We start from the raw sequence: 21385 nt of genomic DNA, 5'->3' as shown, positions 1-21385 counted from the left end.
CTTATTGTTCCAAGTGATAGCACTTGTGCCCAAACTGAAGACATACCCAGAAGTAGACTTTTCGTCATCAACAAATCCTCCCCAATTTGAGTTTGTGTAACTGATGAGTTGGGGATCTCTGGTTCATTCATAGAGGATACAAAAATTAGGAGGTCCCTTGACATAGTGCAGGATTTGCTTCACTGCAACCTTATGATCTGCTATAGGAGATCAAATGAAGCAAGATATGCAACTTACAGAAAAGCCGGGATGAGGTCTAATGGCTGTGAGAAAGATCAAACTGCCCACTAGTTGTCTAAATGTGAATTCATTCTCAATAGGAGAACTAGATTTGGCTAACAACTATATACCAAACTCCATTGGTATAGATGCAAGATTGCAATCCTACATTCTGAATTTGTCCAATAGAGCCTGTACATACTTAGTCTGAGAGATGGAGATGCTATGTGACTGCTACCAAACCTCAATACTTAGGTAGTAGTGTAAAAATCCAAAGTCGGCCATTTCAAAAGACAGACATAGATTCTGTTTGATTCTTTGAATCAATGATTCAAGACTACTAGTGATAGTCAAATCATCGACATATATAACCAGAATGATGATATCACTTCCAATGATGATCAAATCATCAACACATATAACCAGAATGATGATATCACTGCCAATAGTCTTGACCTACAAATTTGAGCCAAAAGGACTACTTTGGAAATCGTGATCTATGAGGTGCTTATCGATTTTCATGTGCCATGCTGGAGGTATTAATTTCTTTAGTGTATTCTATTTATTCAAATCATGTTTGGAGGAAGACTCAATCTTCCTAGTGTTGGTGGCGCCTTCTGACCAAAGGGACACCACCTTTTATTATTGCATTATTATAATTATGTTATATAAGATAATTATTATTATACAATATAATCTTATATATCATTATTAATAGGATAATTATATTTATTATTTCATATAATATATAATATAATATGACAAAATAAAATAAATATATTATCACGACCTTTATGGTATCTATATTGGTCAAAAGGAATTTGACCATAGCTATAATAACATCAACACAAGGAGCCTATTTTAGGCCATAGAGATCCTCCAATAACTTGAGTATTTGGTGCTCTTTGTCGGAAACCTTAAATCTAGGAGGTTGGGTCATGTACATATCTTCCTATGAATCACCATTGGGGAAGACACTTTTGATGTCCATTTGATGGACCTCCTAGTCACACTGAGCTTCCATGGGGAGGACTAATTTGATGGTGCTCATCTTAGCTGTCTGGGAAAACTTCTCATAATCAATCCTAGAGAAGCCTTAAGCAACAAGAGGAGCCTTGTAGTTATCAAAGGTACCATCAACCTTGTATTTGACTTTGTATATCCATTTTCTTTGTTGGATTTCTTTCGCGAAGGAAGATTTGATAGAACCCAAGTGTTATTTCTCAATAGACTATGATGCTTAGTGTTCATAGCTTCTTTCCGCTTAGGTATCCCTTTTGCTTCTGTGTATGTTTGAGGTTTGTACACATTGTGAGTGTTGGCCATAAGAGCAAAATCTATAGAGAAAAAAGGTTTTCTCTTCTTCCGAGCAGTTCTCTCGATGAGCTCATGAAGATCACCAATCGTCTTAGCCCACTACTTAGGCTGGAGGGTAGAAGTGCTAACATTAGAAGCAAGAGGTGCAATATGATCATCATTAAACAAAAGATTGGATGAATTTTGAGAAAAATCAGATGGTGTAGTTATACGTCTGGGTGAGCTTGCAAGAGAAGGAACTTGTGGAGAGGTAGGAACACAAACAATTGGAGCCATCTCATTTGTAGCCCTCTCATTGGATGGACCTAATGGAGGATGGATACCCAAGTCTTGATTGATCGTTTGAATTCATAACCGGAGGAGAGAGCTGAAATCTCCCTCATTCCTCATCAAAGACCAAATTACAATTGAAGATGAGGCGATTAATCTCAATTTCAATTAGACGGAAGGTTTTGTGATTATCGTAGTAGTTGATGAGCATGAGTTTCTTGTGCTTGGCCTCTAACTTGATGCGGTTAGCATAAAAAATCCAAACAAAAGCAGTGGAGCTGAATTTTTTTGAGGTGACTAATTCTGCACTTACGGCTTGACCAAGCCTCTTTTAGAGTCTTCTTTTTGAGATTCATTGTAGGAGAGTGGTTGAGAAGATAGACGACAATGTGTACTGCTTCAGCTCAGAATTTCTTGGGAACACCCTTGCATTCAAGCATAGATCAGGGCATTTCGCTAATTGTGCGATTTCTATGCTCAATGACACCGTTTTGTTGAGGGGTTTAGAATGTTGTTAACTGGCGCTTTATGCCATGTTCACAAAAATGGAAGAAATATGACTAGTCTATTTTCCACAAATGCTTTGAACTTTTGAAACATAAAAAACACCTCTATTTTTTTATCAAGGAAATATATCCTCATTTTTCAATTGAAATTATCAACAAAAAGTAAAAATACTTGGACATAGTAATAAAAGGAGTAGCCATAGGTCCACAGAGATCAGCATGGACCAGTTGTACTACCTTAGAAGCTCTCTAGGAGTCTCAATCTAAAAATATTGTGCGATGCTACTTCCCAACCTAACATGCTCTGCAAACTCAAAGGTTTTGGGTGTGAATCTTTGGTAATCCAATGACAAGATCTTCCCGAATAAGCTATGAAAGATAATACACATTTACGTCCCCATATTGCTAATGCCATAGTGTAGTAACAAAGGAGCGATGGAATGCCACAACAAGCTCTTTAGAATTACTAGTGTCAAGAAGGCTGAATATCCTATGATCCGCAAGACCCAGGTGTCCGGCCAAAGGTGAGGCATGTATTTCCTTCAGAATTTTCTACTTAAGTTTGGATTTAGGCACCAAGTATATTCGATCCTTATAGTAAATGATGTCATCCACCACCTTGTATCGGTCATCATAAGTGCTATCGTCCATTAGCTTACATGCAAATGTGTTTTTGGAATATTCCACCAATAAGTGTGCCTTCCAGTCAGCTGAAATTTGAGATAGCAAATAGATGGTAGGTTTTCTTGACAGGGCATCTGCAACCACATTGTTCTTTCCCTTCACATATTCAATGTCGAAATCAAAAGCGTGAATCTTACTTACCCATTTTTGTTGCCTCTCGTTTAGATCCCGTTGCTCCAAAAAATATCTCAAACTATTATGTTCGGTTAACGACAAACTTGACACCTACTAGATACTGCCGGAACTTGGTCAGTGCATGCATGATGGCCAACATCTCTTTATCATAAATGGAATATAGACACTCCGCTTGTGTAAGCTTCCGACTCTCATAGTCTATAGTGTGTCTATCTTGCATCAATACCGCACCAATGCCCTCTCCAGATGCGTCACTCTAGAATGAATGGTTGAGTGAAATCGTGTAAAGCAAGAACCAGGCAAGTGCTCATAGCTTCTTTTAACTTATCAAAAGTGTATTGTGCTCTTTTATTCCACTGGAAGAAACCTTTCTTAGTCAGATCTGTTAATGGTGCGTTGAGCTAAGAGAAACCATTTACAAACCTCTGGAAATAACTGCACAGTCCCAAGAACCCTCATAACTTAGAGAGCAATTTTGGTGGGGGCCAATCCAGGATAGCTTGAATCTTCTCTTGGTGGACCTGCACTCCATATTTACTAACAACGTGCCCTAGGTATTGTTAGTTCCCAAAACCGCAGATTGGAATCCTACGAGTCTTTACCAACTTGATGCTAGGATATCCAACCGGTTATGGCCAACTTGACGGGATTGATCAATGCGATCCAAATCCCCTGCGCTTCTGGCTCTGCAAAACCAAGGCGGGTGTACCTGATCTTGGACAACTTCCTTAAATCCAAGATGCTTAAAGCAGCTTGGTTAGAACACAAATACAATGAAAGTTTTTCAAATGGCAAGAATTATAGAAAACTTCAAATTTGCAAATTACGAATTAAGAACAAAAGGAAATGATTGTATAAATGTGATAATGTTTTAAATAAAGCATAATTATAGATTAATGCAACAAATGAGTATATTAATTCCTCAATGGAAAGAAATGAAATTATTGCTGGCATATGGATTATGAATCAAGAGTAATATAAAGATCAGTGCTTAATTAAATGGGCAAACAGAGTTAATATTATAAGTTGAATCGTACAACTTTATAAAGTTCAATATACTTAAACTATAAACAAGTTTAACAATTTAGATGCGATGGATCAATTATATGAATGCAATTCTAAACTAATTTGGGATGCGCTTTAACTCTTGTGATATGGAGACAAACTAGACATAAATATGGAAACAATTAAATATTTCACAATATCTATGTTTATCAAGTTTAAAATGCAATAATGATCCAGCCTACCTATCCAAATTTTAAAATGTTTATAGAAATTAATACAAATATTTATAAAGGACACAATTTAATAATAATTTAAAACTCTAATGCAAATAAATAAAATAGATATGCTTACAGATTATGCCAAGAAAAATTGCAATAGAGACACTCCTTACGGATGATCCATCCAATGCATTTTAATTCCGGAATCGCATATGAATTTTCTCAGTAATCCAGAATCCACGAGCTTAGTTCAAAAATTCATTCCTTTACCCATGAAGGAATAAAATATATCAAAGTGCATAAGATATGTAAAAATTTAATATGAATATGAATATGTCTCCTTCATTTGTTTTTAACATCTCTATTTGTAACTGATGGAAAGGTATTCACCCAACCATTGCACCATTTCTATAAAACTAATTGGTTATACTTAGTTATAGAGTTTGTAAATAGATATTCTGCCAATCGATAACTAATTTGAAACAAATAAGGACCTAAATTAACAAGGTGTCACTGAGTCTTCATTAGGAATAAAACAAGTAATCTGCAATGATATTGAAATGAGCGATAGTTTCCATGCCCGATATCCACGTAGGCTCCTTTGCATACTCCTGCTTCCCTCGCTTGTCCACACTCAGGCTTCTAGGTGACTCCCGTTTCGATATGGTGATTGGTGATGCTCCTTCTGGTCGCTCATCACATAGACCTGTGGTAGAAACAAAACATCATTAGATACTCATTATCAAATAATGATTTGTGGTAGCAAATGTTTCCAGTGGCTTTGCAAGACATGGAAACTAGAAAACTCCGATAATCTGGCAAATTGTTTTGAATGGCACTCAATCCGTATTTAATCAAACTCCCAACTGTAAATTTCTGACCACTGGGCTGGTACTGAGCATTCTTATCGTCTCATGCCCAGCGTCAGAGATAGAATTTTTAACTTATCCCGTCATGCATATTTTCTGTCTACAGGTTGGGTTTCGAAATGATCTACTCCATGCTTTATCGATAAATTTATGTCGTTGCTCAATCTCACCTCTGAGAAATATATTCAAATACTCTTTTTAACTGCTTGATTCCTCAAGACTTCATGTCTTATAGTCACGTTGTCTTGGCCCTGGTCACTCTCTTTAGACGTGGATGAAAAGGAGGCTCTGTTTGGAATCTCTCTGAATAATAATCCCTTTGCTGTAGCAGTGTTTGGACTGATAGGAAGAAATACGACAGTGCATCCTCCATTCTCAAATTAATAATCACAAAATTACAATACCAATTCTTAATTTGACTCCGTATACCATAGAAAGTATTTATTGACGGGTCTGCAATGATTGCTTGTGTTTGTCATTACACATACCTGATGCTTCTAATCTTTCGAAATGCTCGATATTACTGATGTATTTATTTCCCCTTTCTAATATCCTTTTAATACTGTTGCTTTTATTCCATCAACCAACGTATAATTGATCAAAGGCTTTTCATTATGATGTTTGCATATCTTTTTCAAAACTCCATATCGTTGCCTCAAGAAGGGGCTTTACTGAGGATACATTGACCAGTATATACAACTGTATCTGCTAGCACTGATGACAGATGCTTCAATATAAAATGTTTCACTTCGCACAATTGACTGATCCAGCCAGCTCCTAAAGATAACATCACATACTTGTTCATATTTTTCTTGTTGGATCTGCAAAGTCTTCCAGTTGATATCTGTACTTAACTCTTTTGAAAACAATCTTCTCAATATGATTTCATGGCTGCATCTAACTGCATATCCCTTTGTCTGGACTCTCAATTATCAAGTTGTAACACATGAAACATTCACAATATTGTCTTCTGAATTATGACTATGAGTCGTGCACTTTCAAAATTTGATTCATATCATTGCAGGAGATATCTAATGTTGCGCTTGAAATACATAGTCTTCTTAATGATTAGAAAATGAGATATGAATTCTTGGCACCTTGTTAACATGCAACCTATATTCCTCTTTGAATCTCAAGGCTCAACTGACTAAGATGAGACAATTAAGTTGATTGGCTCTAATATGATCCATCACGTACACAATCATATACTCTTTGACAAATTTCTCAATGCACTTTAGCATCTTAACATGGATCAATGGCAAGGCTTCATCAAATCTCCAACATTATTGCTTAAATGGAGACCAAAAATTTGAGTTCCACCAGGTATAATATTTTTGTCATTCCGAATTCACACTTGGATTTGAGCCTTCATGACCCCTAGGACTTCATTCAAGTGTCTCAAGTGTTATTCCAAGTTTTGTTGTAAGTAAGAATACCATCAAAGAATACTAGCAAGTACTTACGCAATTGTTTGTTGAAGATGCGGTTCATACAAGACTGAAGAGTTGCTGGTGCATTCGTTAATCCGAACGGCATGACCATGAACTCATAATGTCCATAGTGACAACGGAAAGCTGTCTTCTCCATGTCTTCTTCCTGCATGCAGATCTGATGGTATCTGGAATAGAGATATATTTTAGAAAAATAAATTGCACCATGCAACTCATCCAACAATTTATCGATCCTTGGAATATGGGATTTGTTTTTATTGTCTTGTTTTTAGTGCACGGTAGTCCACACACATGCGCATCATCCCATCCTTCTTTTTTACCAATACCACTGATGATGCAAAAGCTTAGTTGCCGATTCGTGACAAGAATCCGATTCGGGCACGGAATCGGATCTGTGAATTCGGGGATTTTTTATTTTCCCAATTATGATTCGTGGAGGATTCGTGCATATATATATATATATATATATATACACACTAAAAAATAAGAGAAATATACATAATTCTAAAACTAAATCATTTCATAGTATGCATCTATGAATCTAGTATACTTGATCAATGACATTGATAATTAATCTATTTTCATGATTATAAAGAAAATCAACACATTCATGATTATAGATAGTAAATGAACTTGCATTGTGATTTAGAGGGTCGTTTTTAGGGTTTAGGGCCTTTAGAAAAAAAAAATATTAAAAAATGAGGCTGGGCCCACTTTTGGACTAAGTTTTGCTCCCAAAGAAAATATGTCAAGTTCTGTCCTAACTTTTTTGTGCATTTCATCATCTTGGAAGAGTCTTGCTAAAGCTTTGTAGCACCCACTAGCAACTTCATTTGCATATGGTGCTACTCTATCTGACATAGCAAGTATTTTTTCTCTGTATAGTACCTCAAAGATAGGACATATGCAAGGAGCTGCAATGAGGTAATCATCTTTCCCAACGATGATGAATGCTTGTTTCCACCTTATTGCATAAGGCTTCACATTCTATGGAGTCATTCTCATCTATTTGCATGGCAAGTTTTACCTTCTTTACCTTTGTGTCCATGCCATAAAAGACTTCCTCCAAACAAGGGAGACCCATATCAACAAAGCAAAGCATAGTCATGATGGGCTCGGTGAAATCTAATACAAATTGCACACGAGCCTACTAACTATCATCCAAGACCAATGCCTTGACCTTTCAGTCCCTCTCTGAATTCAAAACCTTCCATATACCCCACTAGTTAGAAATAACCATTTGGCTCAATGCTCCTTACACCTTGACAAGTCATCTCATAACAATAGCATAAGATGCAGATTGGGTTTCAACAACCTAAGCAAGTTAATAAAAATATATCAATAAATATTAAGCAAAGTTATAAAGAATTTGATAATTGAGCATAACATAAAATTTATTCAAATTAAATAAATAAATAAAATTTAGTAGTTATAATTTACGTTCAACAACTCAAATTTGGGGAATGATCTGAATATTGATGGTTCATCACAAACATTTGTATTTCCTCTCCATCTTGGTATATTTCCTTCATCCATCTATTTGAATGCCAATTTGTTGCATGGCTAAGTTGAGGGAGTGTATGGTGCATGGTGTCCAAAAATATGGTCATATCGGCCCTTAACCAAAGCAATTGCAACCCTACAATTTTTGGCACTATCTGTTATCACCTGGACCACATTCTCACTACCCACCATCTCTATGGCCTTAATGTAATGAGAATTCTGGAAATGATTATCCCCTTGTTTATAATAAGCATGCTTGTTCTTTAATGTTTGGAAATAATTAAGCTAACGGGTAAAGGGAATATAAATTAATAACAATTTTTGATTTAAAATATTAATGATAATTTGAGGAAATATAGTTTCTAAACATTTATTTATTTATTTTTTCCTCTGAAAAATCCAGCCAACATTCTTGTCTTTTAGGGATTATCACACATTTAACATATATTATTATTACAAACATATTGCAAATCTGAAACTGAAAACAATGCATTACATCTGCAAACTTTATCACTGTACTTGTCTTGAAAACTCATTGCCATGACTCATACTTTCAGATTTTCTATCAAATATTAAATTATATAAAACAAATTGACGTACCCATGTACCCCCGTCCCCTGTTTTGAAAAATAGCCATAGCCATACCCGAAGTACCCAAGTACTTCCATCCGAGTCCAACCTTGGCTTTTTGATTTATATTATATTTTGTAATTGAACTTTTAAAAAAAATGTGATTTTTAAATATATCTTAGTACATTTTAAGTTGCCAAGTTTTTTGTCGAGCCAAAAGTTTTGAGCTTGCTGAATGCTCTCCAAGACCAAGTCTGCGAACTACGTCAAAATTCTTTCACATGTAGTTTATGATCATCAAGCATTTTCTGGGAATCGTCTAAATTAATTGTTTTTTGGATTCCACAGTCCATAATTAGTGGAAAACGATGTCTGAAAAAGACATGAATAAATGCAAATCAATAAATTCAATTCCTTTATTTTTCTTGTTTGTCGCTGACATAGTTTGGCATATTCTGTTAGGATTAACCATCTTGTACACAAATGATAAGATCTCGACAATTCTGTTGGAAGAAGGCTCATATTCATTAACTGACTTCTTTCTGGAATCATCTTGTGTTAGAAAGAGATTAGTAGTAAACTATTCTAGGTGGTGTTGATGCTAAAGATCTTGGATATGTTTTTCTTGAACTGAGACAGGTTTTATGTGAAATTCATGAAATGGACCGCATATTTATTTGGTTGTATATCCTTAAGCTTTCATTTTGAGCACTTGAAAGTTATAAAGCTAGGTTCATTTCAATAAATCTCTAAGAATTTAAGAATACTTAACAAAGAGTTCCTAAATTTTTTAAATGCTTCATATTTTTTATTTCATTGGATATTTTGACAGGGCTTGTTCTATTGATATGAGAATATGGAATGAAAATCGACGAGTTATTTATGCTAAGTTTTTTGCAGATGTATTGCATTTGTATTTCAAGGCACGGTTGGAAGAGTTCACAGCAGCTGTAGAGAAGAAGACAGAAGAAATAGATCAAAGGGGTAGCATAGATGATAACGAAATGGAAACTATCCAAAATAGCTCTTCTGGTTTGATAGATGAAATGGAGGTGGATGATGCAAATGAACCTGGAACATGTGGCGAATATAGTGAAATAATTTCTAAGACATGGATTTCAAAGGTTGGCCGTATTGTGCATAACCTCAGAGAGCTTGGATTCTCATCAATGACTGAAGATGCCTATGCATCTGCTATCTTCTCTCTTTTAAAGGTGAGTTCAGATTTTCTTAAAAGGATTTAAGTAGAGATTTATCTCTGTCACAAAAACAACCCTGTAGACTTTGTTGATGGATAATTTTTGTATTATAAAGGTATGTACTGCCTATTAAGTGCTGAAAAACAAAATGTAGCTTTTATGACAGTTGAAACAGTTAAGGACATGGAATGCACCATATGCCACCATTCCAACAGTAATGCTATTTGACAATTTGTCTGACATAAGGCATAAGAGATCTGTTTTCAAAGTTACCTTTAAGGATTATATATAAATTACAAATTCAACTCATACAATTTCTTTTTATGCCTATCCTTTATATCATCTTAATACATTAAAGTTAGCAATTCGTTAGTATGAGTAGTCTTGGGGTAAAAGGTGTCTATTAGTCTTGATTGGTGTTCTAATAATATTTGGGAGATGCCAGTATATTCCTTGACAGGTGACGAGAATCCTGCAGACTAATAAAAAGGAATTTAGAATTCATTTTATCCAAATAGTGGCATTGTGTACAGGCTATGTGGAGAAAGAAACTTAGAAATCTAAATATCTAGAAATCTCAGTTGTATGTGTTCTATTCTTGGTTATGAATTTTAAGGATATCTGCAACAACTTCCAGGTTTGCAGAGTCATAAGTACTAATTCTTGATTTGGTGACTCAATGAGCAGACAAAGGTTCATTATTTAGCAAGGGAGGATCATCTGACGTCTGTGCTGGAACCCATTAGAAAATGGATTCAGGTATTTGTGTTCAGGCTGCTTTTACTTTCTAATATTGTATGCTGGTTAGCTATGCCCATACCACAATCTGGGTTTTCAAGTAAGCAATAAATTATTGATGCTGTGTTCCAGGGCCTTAATTATCTAAATATTTCATTTCAAGTTTTTAATGATTTGTATAATTTTGGTTTTTCTATTAGCTGTATGATTACATCGTCATATCCTAACTTGTTTTGTAGGTCTAGTAACTTTGTTTTGCTTACTGCCATGAGTGTGTTTTTTCTAATTATTGCTCTTGTTATGGTGTTGATTGTAGATGTTTTTGTTATTGTACAGGCAGTCCCTCTTCAATTTCTACGTATAATTCTACCTTACCTGTGTGCTCCATTCAATGAGGATAAGAACAGTGATTCATCTGCTCACACATCACCTCTAGCTTCATGTCCTTTATTGTGGTTCAATGGAAGAGAAATCACATCAGAAAGAATTACTAGATGGCATTTAAGACTTGAATATTTTGCATATGAAACTTTGCAAGATTTGCGAATTGATCAATTATTTGATATTATTATAGACTATCCTGAGAGGTGAGTGAGATATATAGTATCATACTATCATTATTTGAGGCTTGAATTATTGTAGTGTTACTCTTGAATTTATTTCTTTCTTGCCTTGACTTTTGCATATGTTCTCTTTATTTTTGCATAAAAAGTGCATCTTGTACAACATAGCTGAAAAACCCACGAAATGCAAAAACTCGTCACAACCTTAAAAAAAGTCAATGAAAAGCTTGGCAACTTAAAATTTTACTTAAATATAATAAGAAATTCAATTTTTTAAAAAAAATTTCGACAAGATGCATCAAAAGAGTCATTAAATGCGCATATAAAATAAAAAAGCAGTCTAGATATGTTTTATCAATTAAAATGAAAATTGGATACAAAATAACATCCTCATGTGGAATGTTAATTGTTGGTGGCCGCACAGTCTGAACCAAAACTAAATAGAAAGTTGTTTTTGTAAAACTATAAGTAAAATATACATTAAAGTAGTTTACATCTTCCTCTTTGCAGCTGTAGTAAAAACTAGGGGAGAGGTTTAGGGTCTAGTCCTTGGAGTTCACTGTGGCTATGCCTCCTTGCTGGACTCGACTGGCTATGGCTTGACCTCCATCCTGGATGTAGATGTTGCTAATACTGACAATCATTCCTCATCATTGTCCTCCACCTCCTTATCTTCCTCAATGTTATCTAGTGTGAATCCGAATCCACCTCCCTCCATAGCTTGTCTCACCAAATTATAGATCTCATCCTTTGTAGCTAATGAAGGCTGCTCTTGTGATGACCAATCACAGTTTGGATCTATATCATCCAAACCAGTTGGACTAGCTGGTGTTTCCTCTACCTTCCTTGTGCGTAATAAAAGATTATTGCACAGAGCCATGGTCATTGAGGTGTTTTCGAGCTAACTTGTACCTCTTCTTCATGTGGATGGCCTCAACAAGCTCTAATTGCACTCACAATTTTGATGAACTAGAAAGCTGACATTAGATTTGAAGAGATTTATTTTGGAAATTTGGGTTATTTCCACTGCTATTTTTTCACCAAACATTTGCAAAACAAAATATTGAAGAGTTAGAAAGCAAAGTACAAATGTATTTTAATTTTTATCTACTTACCATCCATGTGAAAGACTCCAAATATTATACCTAGGGTTTGAGTGGTTTTTTTCTCTTGGCCAACTTCAAAGAGAGTAGGTTATCATTTGCTTCTAAGTAATTTTCCAATTCGGCTATGATAAGGTCCCTCAACTCAAGCTCAGGTGTCATCCGCTGAATGCATGCAATGAGACCCTCTATGACTACTGCATTTGGATTTGAGTAGGAATCCAAGAAGAAAAAATAAGGGTTGAGGAAGTATCTTAGTGTATGAATGGGTTGGTGGAGGTGATTGTTACACTTGTCAATGATTTCCCATATGGGATCACATATGAGGCTAGCCTTGTAGAATTCTTCGATATAATCCTTGGCCCTATCAGTGGCCTCATAAGGATACCCCATTGGGGTTCGATCCCCATCTACCAAGTGGAGAACTCTGACCAAAGGCTCTAACACCTACAATTGAAAACTGCAAAATACTAAATGTCAAAGTTACAAATTAATAATGAAAGACTTGAATAGAAAACAATTAAATATTCAAGTTTTGAAGCTACCTCCATAATCTTTGTAGCTCTTTGCTCAAATAGGTTGTCAAAGACAATGCATACAACACCCTATCCTTTTTGAAATAACTTGAGTCTAGCCATGCTTGACTGGCAAACATCTGCATCAAAGATGTCAATGAACCAAGAATGCTTTGCAACTAAGAAAGTCGTATTCAAGCCTCTTTTGATATCTAGAATTTTTTTCCAGAAATTTGTTTTTTGATATTTAAAAATGAAAATCGTTCGAGGTATTTTATAAAATTTTGTGGTCCATCTTTGAAGATTTTTGCTGAAAATCGCGAGCTTGGTCGAGGGTTTTGAGTGTGTGATTTCTTGGTTTGAGCAGAAGTCTCCAATTTTCGAAGGTTGCATGTACTTTTATGTGCTTTTTGTGAGTTGCATGCTCTTGCATGTGCTGTTTTACCATGCGAGGTCTTGTGTTTTGCCTCATGAAGGTTTCTTTGATGGGTTTTTTATAATTTTTCCCTTAAAAAATATCTGTTAGGTTTTAATAATGTTTTCCTCAAAATTATTTTTGGGTTTTTAATAAATTGTTCCTCAAAAAAACATATGTTGGGTTTATAATTTTTTCCTCAAAATTATGTGATGGCTTTTCATAATTTTTCCCCTTGAATTTTTTTTGATGGGTTTTAATAATATTTTGCTCAAAAATGATCTGATTGGGTTTTACCATTTTTCTTCAAAAACAAAGTTTGTTATTCTATTTTTCTTCAAAAACATTTTTGACCTAATATAATAAATTACATATGATGTCAAGGGCAAGATACCTTGAGTATTCAAATTAGTTAGGAAAGACTTAATAGAAAATTTTACATAACAAATAAGAGTTCAAGTAGTATTTACATGAAGAATTAATAAAGCATCAAAAGTATCTAGGATAATTGTGCAGTCTTCTAAATAAGGCATTTTTCCTAGTTGGCATTGAGGGGCACAAAACGAGAAATGAGAAGTTAGGATTTAGGATCATAAGATCAAGGAAGAGGTATAGTACTTCACATTGACCATCATGTTAATATTGAGTAAGTATACCAAAAGGGTGAACGATATATCTCAATCACACTCATGTATATCCTTCATATATGAAGGCTATCCATATCAATATTACTATTACAACATCCATCATATAGTGATGAGAAGGTAAAGGAAACCAATAGAACAATCAGCCAAAATCAAGTCAGCGTGAAGGACATCATCAAACATTGATCACCAAGTGTTCCACCTCCCGTTGTCGGGATGGGTTTTGTGGATGAGGAGACAAAGGACCTAAGTTTGGGGATGGTGGGGTGCTATATTTACTATATACTATATTTATAGCACTTAAAATGCTAGTTATGAAAAGATGTATAAGAAATGAAATACGAAATTGAAAATACTCAATACTTGAACATTGCATAAATATTGTTTTTTACGATTTGACAAATAAAATTGTTGAATCAGCGAATGGAAGATTTCTTTTATATAAAAAATATCATAAAGATGATTACAATGAGTAACATAATATCAAAATAAGTAAAACGCCAACGTAGTGAAAGGATGCCTCTAATCATTGCTCAAGGAAAACTCCTCATCACCAAAACTACTAGACTCCTTATGGTCAAGATTTTTCGAACAAACGGCAATCAACCCTGAAGTTGCAACATTTTGATTCTCATCAATCTACAATGGCTCCTCTGGCTCTAAATATCATTAGGACCAATTAATTAATTAATTAAATTTAATTATTACATTAAAATTTGGGGACATGAGAAATGTTCGCTTCCCAAAGATTGCTTGTCCTCAAGCAATCCGTTGTCAGACGAAACACCAATAGCTCCAGGGTCCCAAATCAAATGCCCAGGCAAGACAAGTGAAATGACATCAATTCTCTGCAGCATTACATTGCCATGAAACTTTCGCTACGCCATCTGATATAAATATTGTCGTATCTTAAGTCACCAGGATCCCAAACCAAACACGTAGGTGAAATGAGTGAATTGTCATCAAACCTCCCTTGCACCACATTGTCGTTAAGCATCTGATGCGCCACTTTGATATAAACATTTTCGTAGCCTTCAACAGGATCCCAATGACACAAATTGATGAAATCTTTCACATTATTATGTTCAAAAATCTCTTTGGGTATGGTCATGCGCACAGACACTGATGCTGGCGCAAACTTAGTCATTGACATAATCACAACGACCACTATTATATTCCTAATGGATGATACCTTGATGGAGAGAGCTTTAGTGGTGAGAATGTCGACGAAGGGGGGCTCGACTGTGAGTACCTTGGCGACGGAAGCTTCGGTGAAGGGTGCCGTGATGATGGGAGCCTCAGCAAAGATTACCTTAGTAAAGTGAACCTTGGTAGAAAAAACCTCAACGGAGAAAACTTTGGTGGCAAACAAAATTTTAGCTGGAGAAAAAACCTCAATAGCACACAGAACCCCAGTTGAAGCCTCGACAATGAGCAATGTCTCAATGGCGACAAACGTAGCTATTGCGATCGAGGCAACCACAATGATAGATACGCAATGATGATGGAGGTAGCCTTGACATCGTCAACGGACACCACTATGGCGATAGATACACACTTGATGACGGATACAGACTTGACGTTGGTGACGTACAAAACGACATTGACAGACGCAATGACGGTGATGAACATGATGATGAACTTGGCAATAGACACGACTGTGGTGATGACAACGGACACAATGAAGATGACATACATGACGATGATGGCGATGTCGGACATGGCAACGGACAAGATGACGGTGATGACAATGGACACAATGATGATGACGGATATGGCAATGGTGACAACAGTAGACACAATGACGGTGACAACGATTGACATGGACTTAGCATCGGTGACGGACACGAACTCAACGATTGACATGGACTTAGCATCGGTGACAGACACGACAGTGACAGATACAACGATGGTGACAGACATGAACTCGATGATGGACACAGACTCCGCGTCGGTGATGGACATGACGGTGACGGACATGGACTCGATGACAGACACAAACTCGGCATCGGTGACGGACATGACGATGACAGACACGAATTCGACGACGGACACAAACTCGACGTCGGTGATGGACATGGACACGATAGTGACAGACACAACAACGGTGATTAACACGAACTCGACGACGGACATGGACTCGACATTGATGATGGACACGATGGTGACGAATACAAACTCGACGACGGATAGAAGGTGGATTCAATCATGCAATAAAAACTTATAGATTCAAATTCATGAAATAAAGCCAAACAAGAGATTGAGCACGAATAATTCTTCAATTAATAATTGCCAAAAGATGGTGCTCTGATTTGCCAGATCCAAGCGAAGTATTATATGCAATGGAATAGGGTGAGGGTTGAATCCCACCAAAACCAAACAAGCCAAGTAGGGAAGATATTTCACTTCCGAAATGGTGAACAATAGAGAATCCCAACGGGAATTCACAGTACAAAGAAATAATCCAAAATGCATACCGACGGCTACCTACAAGTTGTGCTTAAATATCCATCGAGGAAAACCTTTTCGAGGGTGTACAAAGATAGCCGATAGCTACACCTACGGAAACAATTCGAGGTATACTAAATCAATCGGAACCACGAATACAAATATTATTAACTTGGGTCCCATATTAATAAATTAAAGTAACTAATTAAAGGTCCTTTTATTATATTATTTAAATTTTGGGACCAATTAATTAATTAATTAAATTTAATTATTACATTAAAATTTGGGGACATGACACAATGAACATTGTAAGGCAGCCAAGAGATCTATAAAAGAGAAAAATCCGAGCTAAAAAAGGACGAAGATATACCAAAAATTGATCCAAGCAAAAAAAGAACATGTTAATGCAAGGAGGGAGTTAGTATATCTTGGCAAACACAATCTTAAAGACTTTTGTAAGGAACTAAAACAAAGAGAAAAGAATATTGAGAATATGCAAAGCTACTTTATGAGCAAACACATGAGAAGAACTCTCCTCCCATTGGAAATGCGTTGATGAAATGTTCTAATGGTGGATGACATCAAACCAAGAATAAAAAAATTGGCAAGTCATAAGGCCAGTGACATGGATGGGCTTCAGGGTGGATTTTTAAAGTGGGTAGTTGATCTTCTTGCCACTCACATAAAAGTAATCTTCAACAAAGCCATTCGGGATGGTTTTCTAGTTGATCTAGTAGTGTGGCTGTCCCTCTTTTTAAGACTGGGGATATCAATAACCCATTTAGTTATCACACTATCATGGTCAATCCTCTTTTTGGCAAGCTTTTTGGGAGCATGGTGAAACATAGAATCAATAGTTGAGTAGAAGGTTTGTGATCCAAGTGACACAACATCAACATGGTGGATTCCTTCTGAGATTGTCGTGGGACCTATTGGTTATCAAAATCGTTGATTAGAATCCTACGAGCCTTGCCTGCTCGATGCTAGGAATTCTAATTGGTTATGGCCATCTTGATAGGATTAATCAATTTGATTTAGATCCTCTGCGCTTTTGGCTTTGCAAAATCAAGGCTTGTACACCTGATCCTGGATAACAAAACTTGGATCCAAGATGTTTTATAGCGAATAGATATAATGCAAAGACAATCTCCTTAAATGGCAAGATTCTAAGGAAAAACTTTTGGATTACGAATGGTGAATATTAATCTTTGAATTTTGATTACTTTAGTAGAGTTGTGAATTGCTGAAAGAAAAGTTTAAAATGAATTACTAGAACAAATAAATATCAAACCCTTCAAATTAAAAGATTAGAAAATTGCTAGCATATAGATTGAGAAATATGAACGGTTTAATGATCAGTGCCGAATTTTAAATGGGCAATAGAGTCAAAAGTATATATTCTCACATACAACTTTATGATATTAGGTATATTGTATCTATAAACAGTTCAGTTATCACAATGCATCAAATTGTTTCTTTTTATGCGTATTTAAACTAGTCTATAATGTTTTAACCCTTATACGGACAAAATAGATACAAATAAGAAGAGCAATAATATTTCAAGATATTTGTATTTGTCAGATTTAAATAGCAGCAAAGAATTTTATCTACTTATTGTGATAATGAATTGTTAATAAATAAAGAATAAAATGATCACAAAGGACGAACTATATAATATTTAACTCTAGAGCAAATAAGATTCTTACTAATTATACTGCAATTTTTTTTATGTTGAAGACACCCAAATGTTAATGCTCCACTCAACACAATCTCTTACTGTATTTGAAATGTATGCCCAATAATCTCAATGTCTAGGAGCTTAGTTCAACTTCAATCCTTTTCAAAAGAGAAATTAAATAATATATGCTTCAGAATGTCAACAGCATTTTGGAAGTATTTTGAATGGTAGTCTGTTTGATCTTTCATATGACATATTTATAGAGAACTAAAAGGCATCGGTTACTCAACCAAACCTTGCACCTTTTCAAAATTAACTAATCAATATTTATGATTTGAATTATTTTGAGCACTAATCAATGGTTAATGTATTCTATGGCTTATAAAGCCAAAGACCATTTTCTTCAATCCCGTGGGCACATCTATAGACTTGTGGTTTGCTCATCCTTCTACGCGTATCTTGATTCGATCTCTACCTTTTCTGCAAACATCATGCTTTGAATCTACGTGGGCTCCTGGGACTCCGTTATATTCAATAGTCTATATCCTCTTGCCGTTAGTGCATTTTGGTAGACTCCTCGTATCCTAGCGTGAATGTCCTGCTCTTGTAAACCTCTCCAGAACTTGCACAGAGATACCATATATTAGCGATATGAAATATTCATCATCGATGCAAATTTCATTGCTCAAGCGCGTAGCCATTTCATTGCCTCGAAGATTAACTTTAACAAATAAGTTGCTGCAAATCATTGCATATTGAAAAGAAGTGGTATTCCTTCTCGTTCATGTATTCAGGCCTCTCATTTGCATAGACGACATCGCCTATAATAGTCTCCAGACCATTGAAATGCAACAAGGCTTAAAGTATTTATTTCCAACATGACTGACTTGAATGAAATCTGGAACTCCTGTCGTCCAGATCATTTGTTTGAGATACAGATAGGCTAAGTCTTTCTCACACGGGTTGTAGGAAATCATAGTTATCAATTCCTTGTATCTCTCACTATATTTTGAGATTCATGGCATGTATGTATTCATCCTTCCGCTAAATCAGAGTATTCCTTGACGGTGAAGATAGTGTCCTTATGTTAAATGTTTTCATTCTGCTACAGATGTGTATACTAATGCAGTGAGAATAAAATAGACTTGCTAATGTTGGAGTTGATGAGATTAAACTCTGTCTTCTTTTGTAATCGTATTGCCTCTTCCTTAATATCATTTGGCTGAGAAAAATATATTTTCTGTTTAGCAATAACAACAATCTCTAGGCCAAACATAAACAAATCTTCCATATATTGTTGCAAAGTGACAACGAATGGTCATTTAACAAAGAACATTAAGAATCATTGATACTGGATATTTGGAGTGGACATTCATAATTACTGCTTGCTATCATAGATCATTGAGATTGGCCTGAACCCATTAGGATAAAATGTATGGTCCTAGGATCACATATCTTCCTGAAAACTTCACAGACCTCCCTAATGTTAGATAAGATTGCATTCTTAGTCTTAAATCTGCAAATGCTATCATTAGTAGTTTGGCTTGATGAAGAATATCAACTGTCACATATTTTCAGAAATTCTGAAGGTATTTAACAGCCCATTCAATTGTTGTCGAACTTAGGATATCACATGACCTTGAAAATAGCTTGCGCTTCATATTTGTGCAAATTGTGTTCCTCTGTGAACAAATCAGAAATGTGTAACAAAACAGAAAAAGTTCAGCTTCTCAGCAAAGGCAATCATTCCAAAATTCATGTTGGAGATCAACACTAGATTGAAAATTTAGATGTCCAATATTTAACATGTTTGGTGAAAATTCTTGATGATGAATTGGCCAAAAATGGGCTCCATCAGTGGCTCTTGCCGGGGACATATTCTCCTTGTGGGCATAGTGAGAACCTCAGTTATCTCTGGAGGAGTAGACCTGCCAAAACGTAAGGAGTAATCAGTTCGTGAAATAATACTAATAAAAATCTAAAAAGAAAAATAAGAATACTATAAAGAAAGGAAAAAGAACTCCCTTTTTATGCTCATTGTAAGAATGGCTTAAGGTATTGTCCATGGACTAGAAAATCCTGCATGCAACCATTTGTATCCTGCAAAAAATAAGAGTGCTCCCCAACCTTTTCAAGGATAATAAATGGTCCTAGCCATAAAACCTTGAACTTATCATGTTTTCCTTTGTCTTGATCTTTTGCGTTCCATTTTAGAACCCAATCACCTACCTTAAAAGATTGGTTTAAAGTTTTCTTGTCATGAAGAAATTTAACTTGTTGCTGCTTATTAATATTCTGTTCCTGTGCCAGCCTTCTTATCTCATCAAGCTCAATTAGTGTGTTTAATCTATTTTCCATGAAATTAATATCCTCTAATTGCTCCTCAGTAACAAATTTGTAAACAGGCAATAAATTATTTAAAGGAAGCCATAAACCAAGTTAAAAGGAGAGAAATCGGTAGATTTTTTCACCGTGATTCTGTCTGCACACATTGCTAAATTCAGCTTCGAATCCCAAGCACGCTTGTTATTATCCAACATCCTTCTGATATTCTTCAAGATGTTTTTGTTACTAGACTTAGCTTGTCCATTGTCTTGGGGATGATACGGAGATGAGTACGATACAGTTATTCCATATTTCCTACAAAAATCAGCAATCTCATTAGATCTAAAACACATACTGTTGTCTGCTATAATCTTTTGAGGAACTCCAAATCTAGTTAAGATGTTCTCAGTAAGAAATTTAATTACTATTTTACTCTTAGACTGTCAAGTAGGTATAGCCTCTACCCAGTTGGTAAAGTAATCAGTAGCCACTAGAATCCAATTGTGTCCTCCACTTGACTTATCACTGATTTCCCCAATAAAATCAATTCCCCACATTTGGAAAGGCTCTTGTGCCTGTAATGTTCTTAAGGGAAGGGCACCATCATATTTCAACTTACCAGAGAATTTTTGACAAGCCTCGCACTTTCACACATAAGAATGACAATCTTTAAAAAGATGGGACCAATAGTAACCTGCTCGCAATATTTTATGCGCTATGGTCCTAGCTGAAAAATGACTGCCACAAACTCCTTCATGCATCTCTCTAAGAATAATTGCAGATTCAGCAATATCCAAACAAAAAAGTAAAATTCCATCATGATTTTTCCAATATAGATCTCCCTAAATTAGGATATATTTAGTAGCCTGTAATTTAGTAGTTCTTTTTTGATTGTCACTTAAATCATCTCTACACTTTGTATGTTGTAAATAGTAAACTATATCAGTATACCAAGGACATCTCCCAGTACTAACCTTAGTATGATCGTCAATAATCTGATTTACCTATAC

The 21385-nt window shown here is 35.5% G+C and overlaps 1 protein-coding gene across 1 annotated transcript in view; it reads left to right on the top strand.

The window, feature by feature from the left end:
* APC2 (anaphase-promoting complex/cyclosome 2) overlaps positions 1-21385 on the top strand; it is a 189713-nt gene that overhangs the window by 37476 nt on the left and 130852 nt on the right. The window contains exons 4-6 of the mRNA XM_089809653.1: positions 9648-9961; positions 10634-10705; positions 11021-11271. Coding sequence (XP_089665779.1) covers positions 9648-9961; positions 10634-10705; positions 11021-11271 — 637 coding nt within the window. The remainder of the gene's footprint in view (positions 1-9647; positions 9962-10633; positions 10706-11020; positions 11272-21385) is intronic.

This window comes from Cupressus sempervirens, chromosome 11 (genome assembly GCF_028749045.1).
Source record: "Cupressus sempervirens isolate cs-2001-9-10 chromosome 11, ASM2874904v1, whole genome shotgun sequence".
Lineage (NCBI taxonomy): Eukaryota > Viridiplantae > Streptophyta > Pinopsida > Cupressales > Cupressaceae > Cupressus > Cupressus sempervirens.
This window is presented reverse-complemented; position numbering and strand designations above follow the sequence as displayed.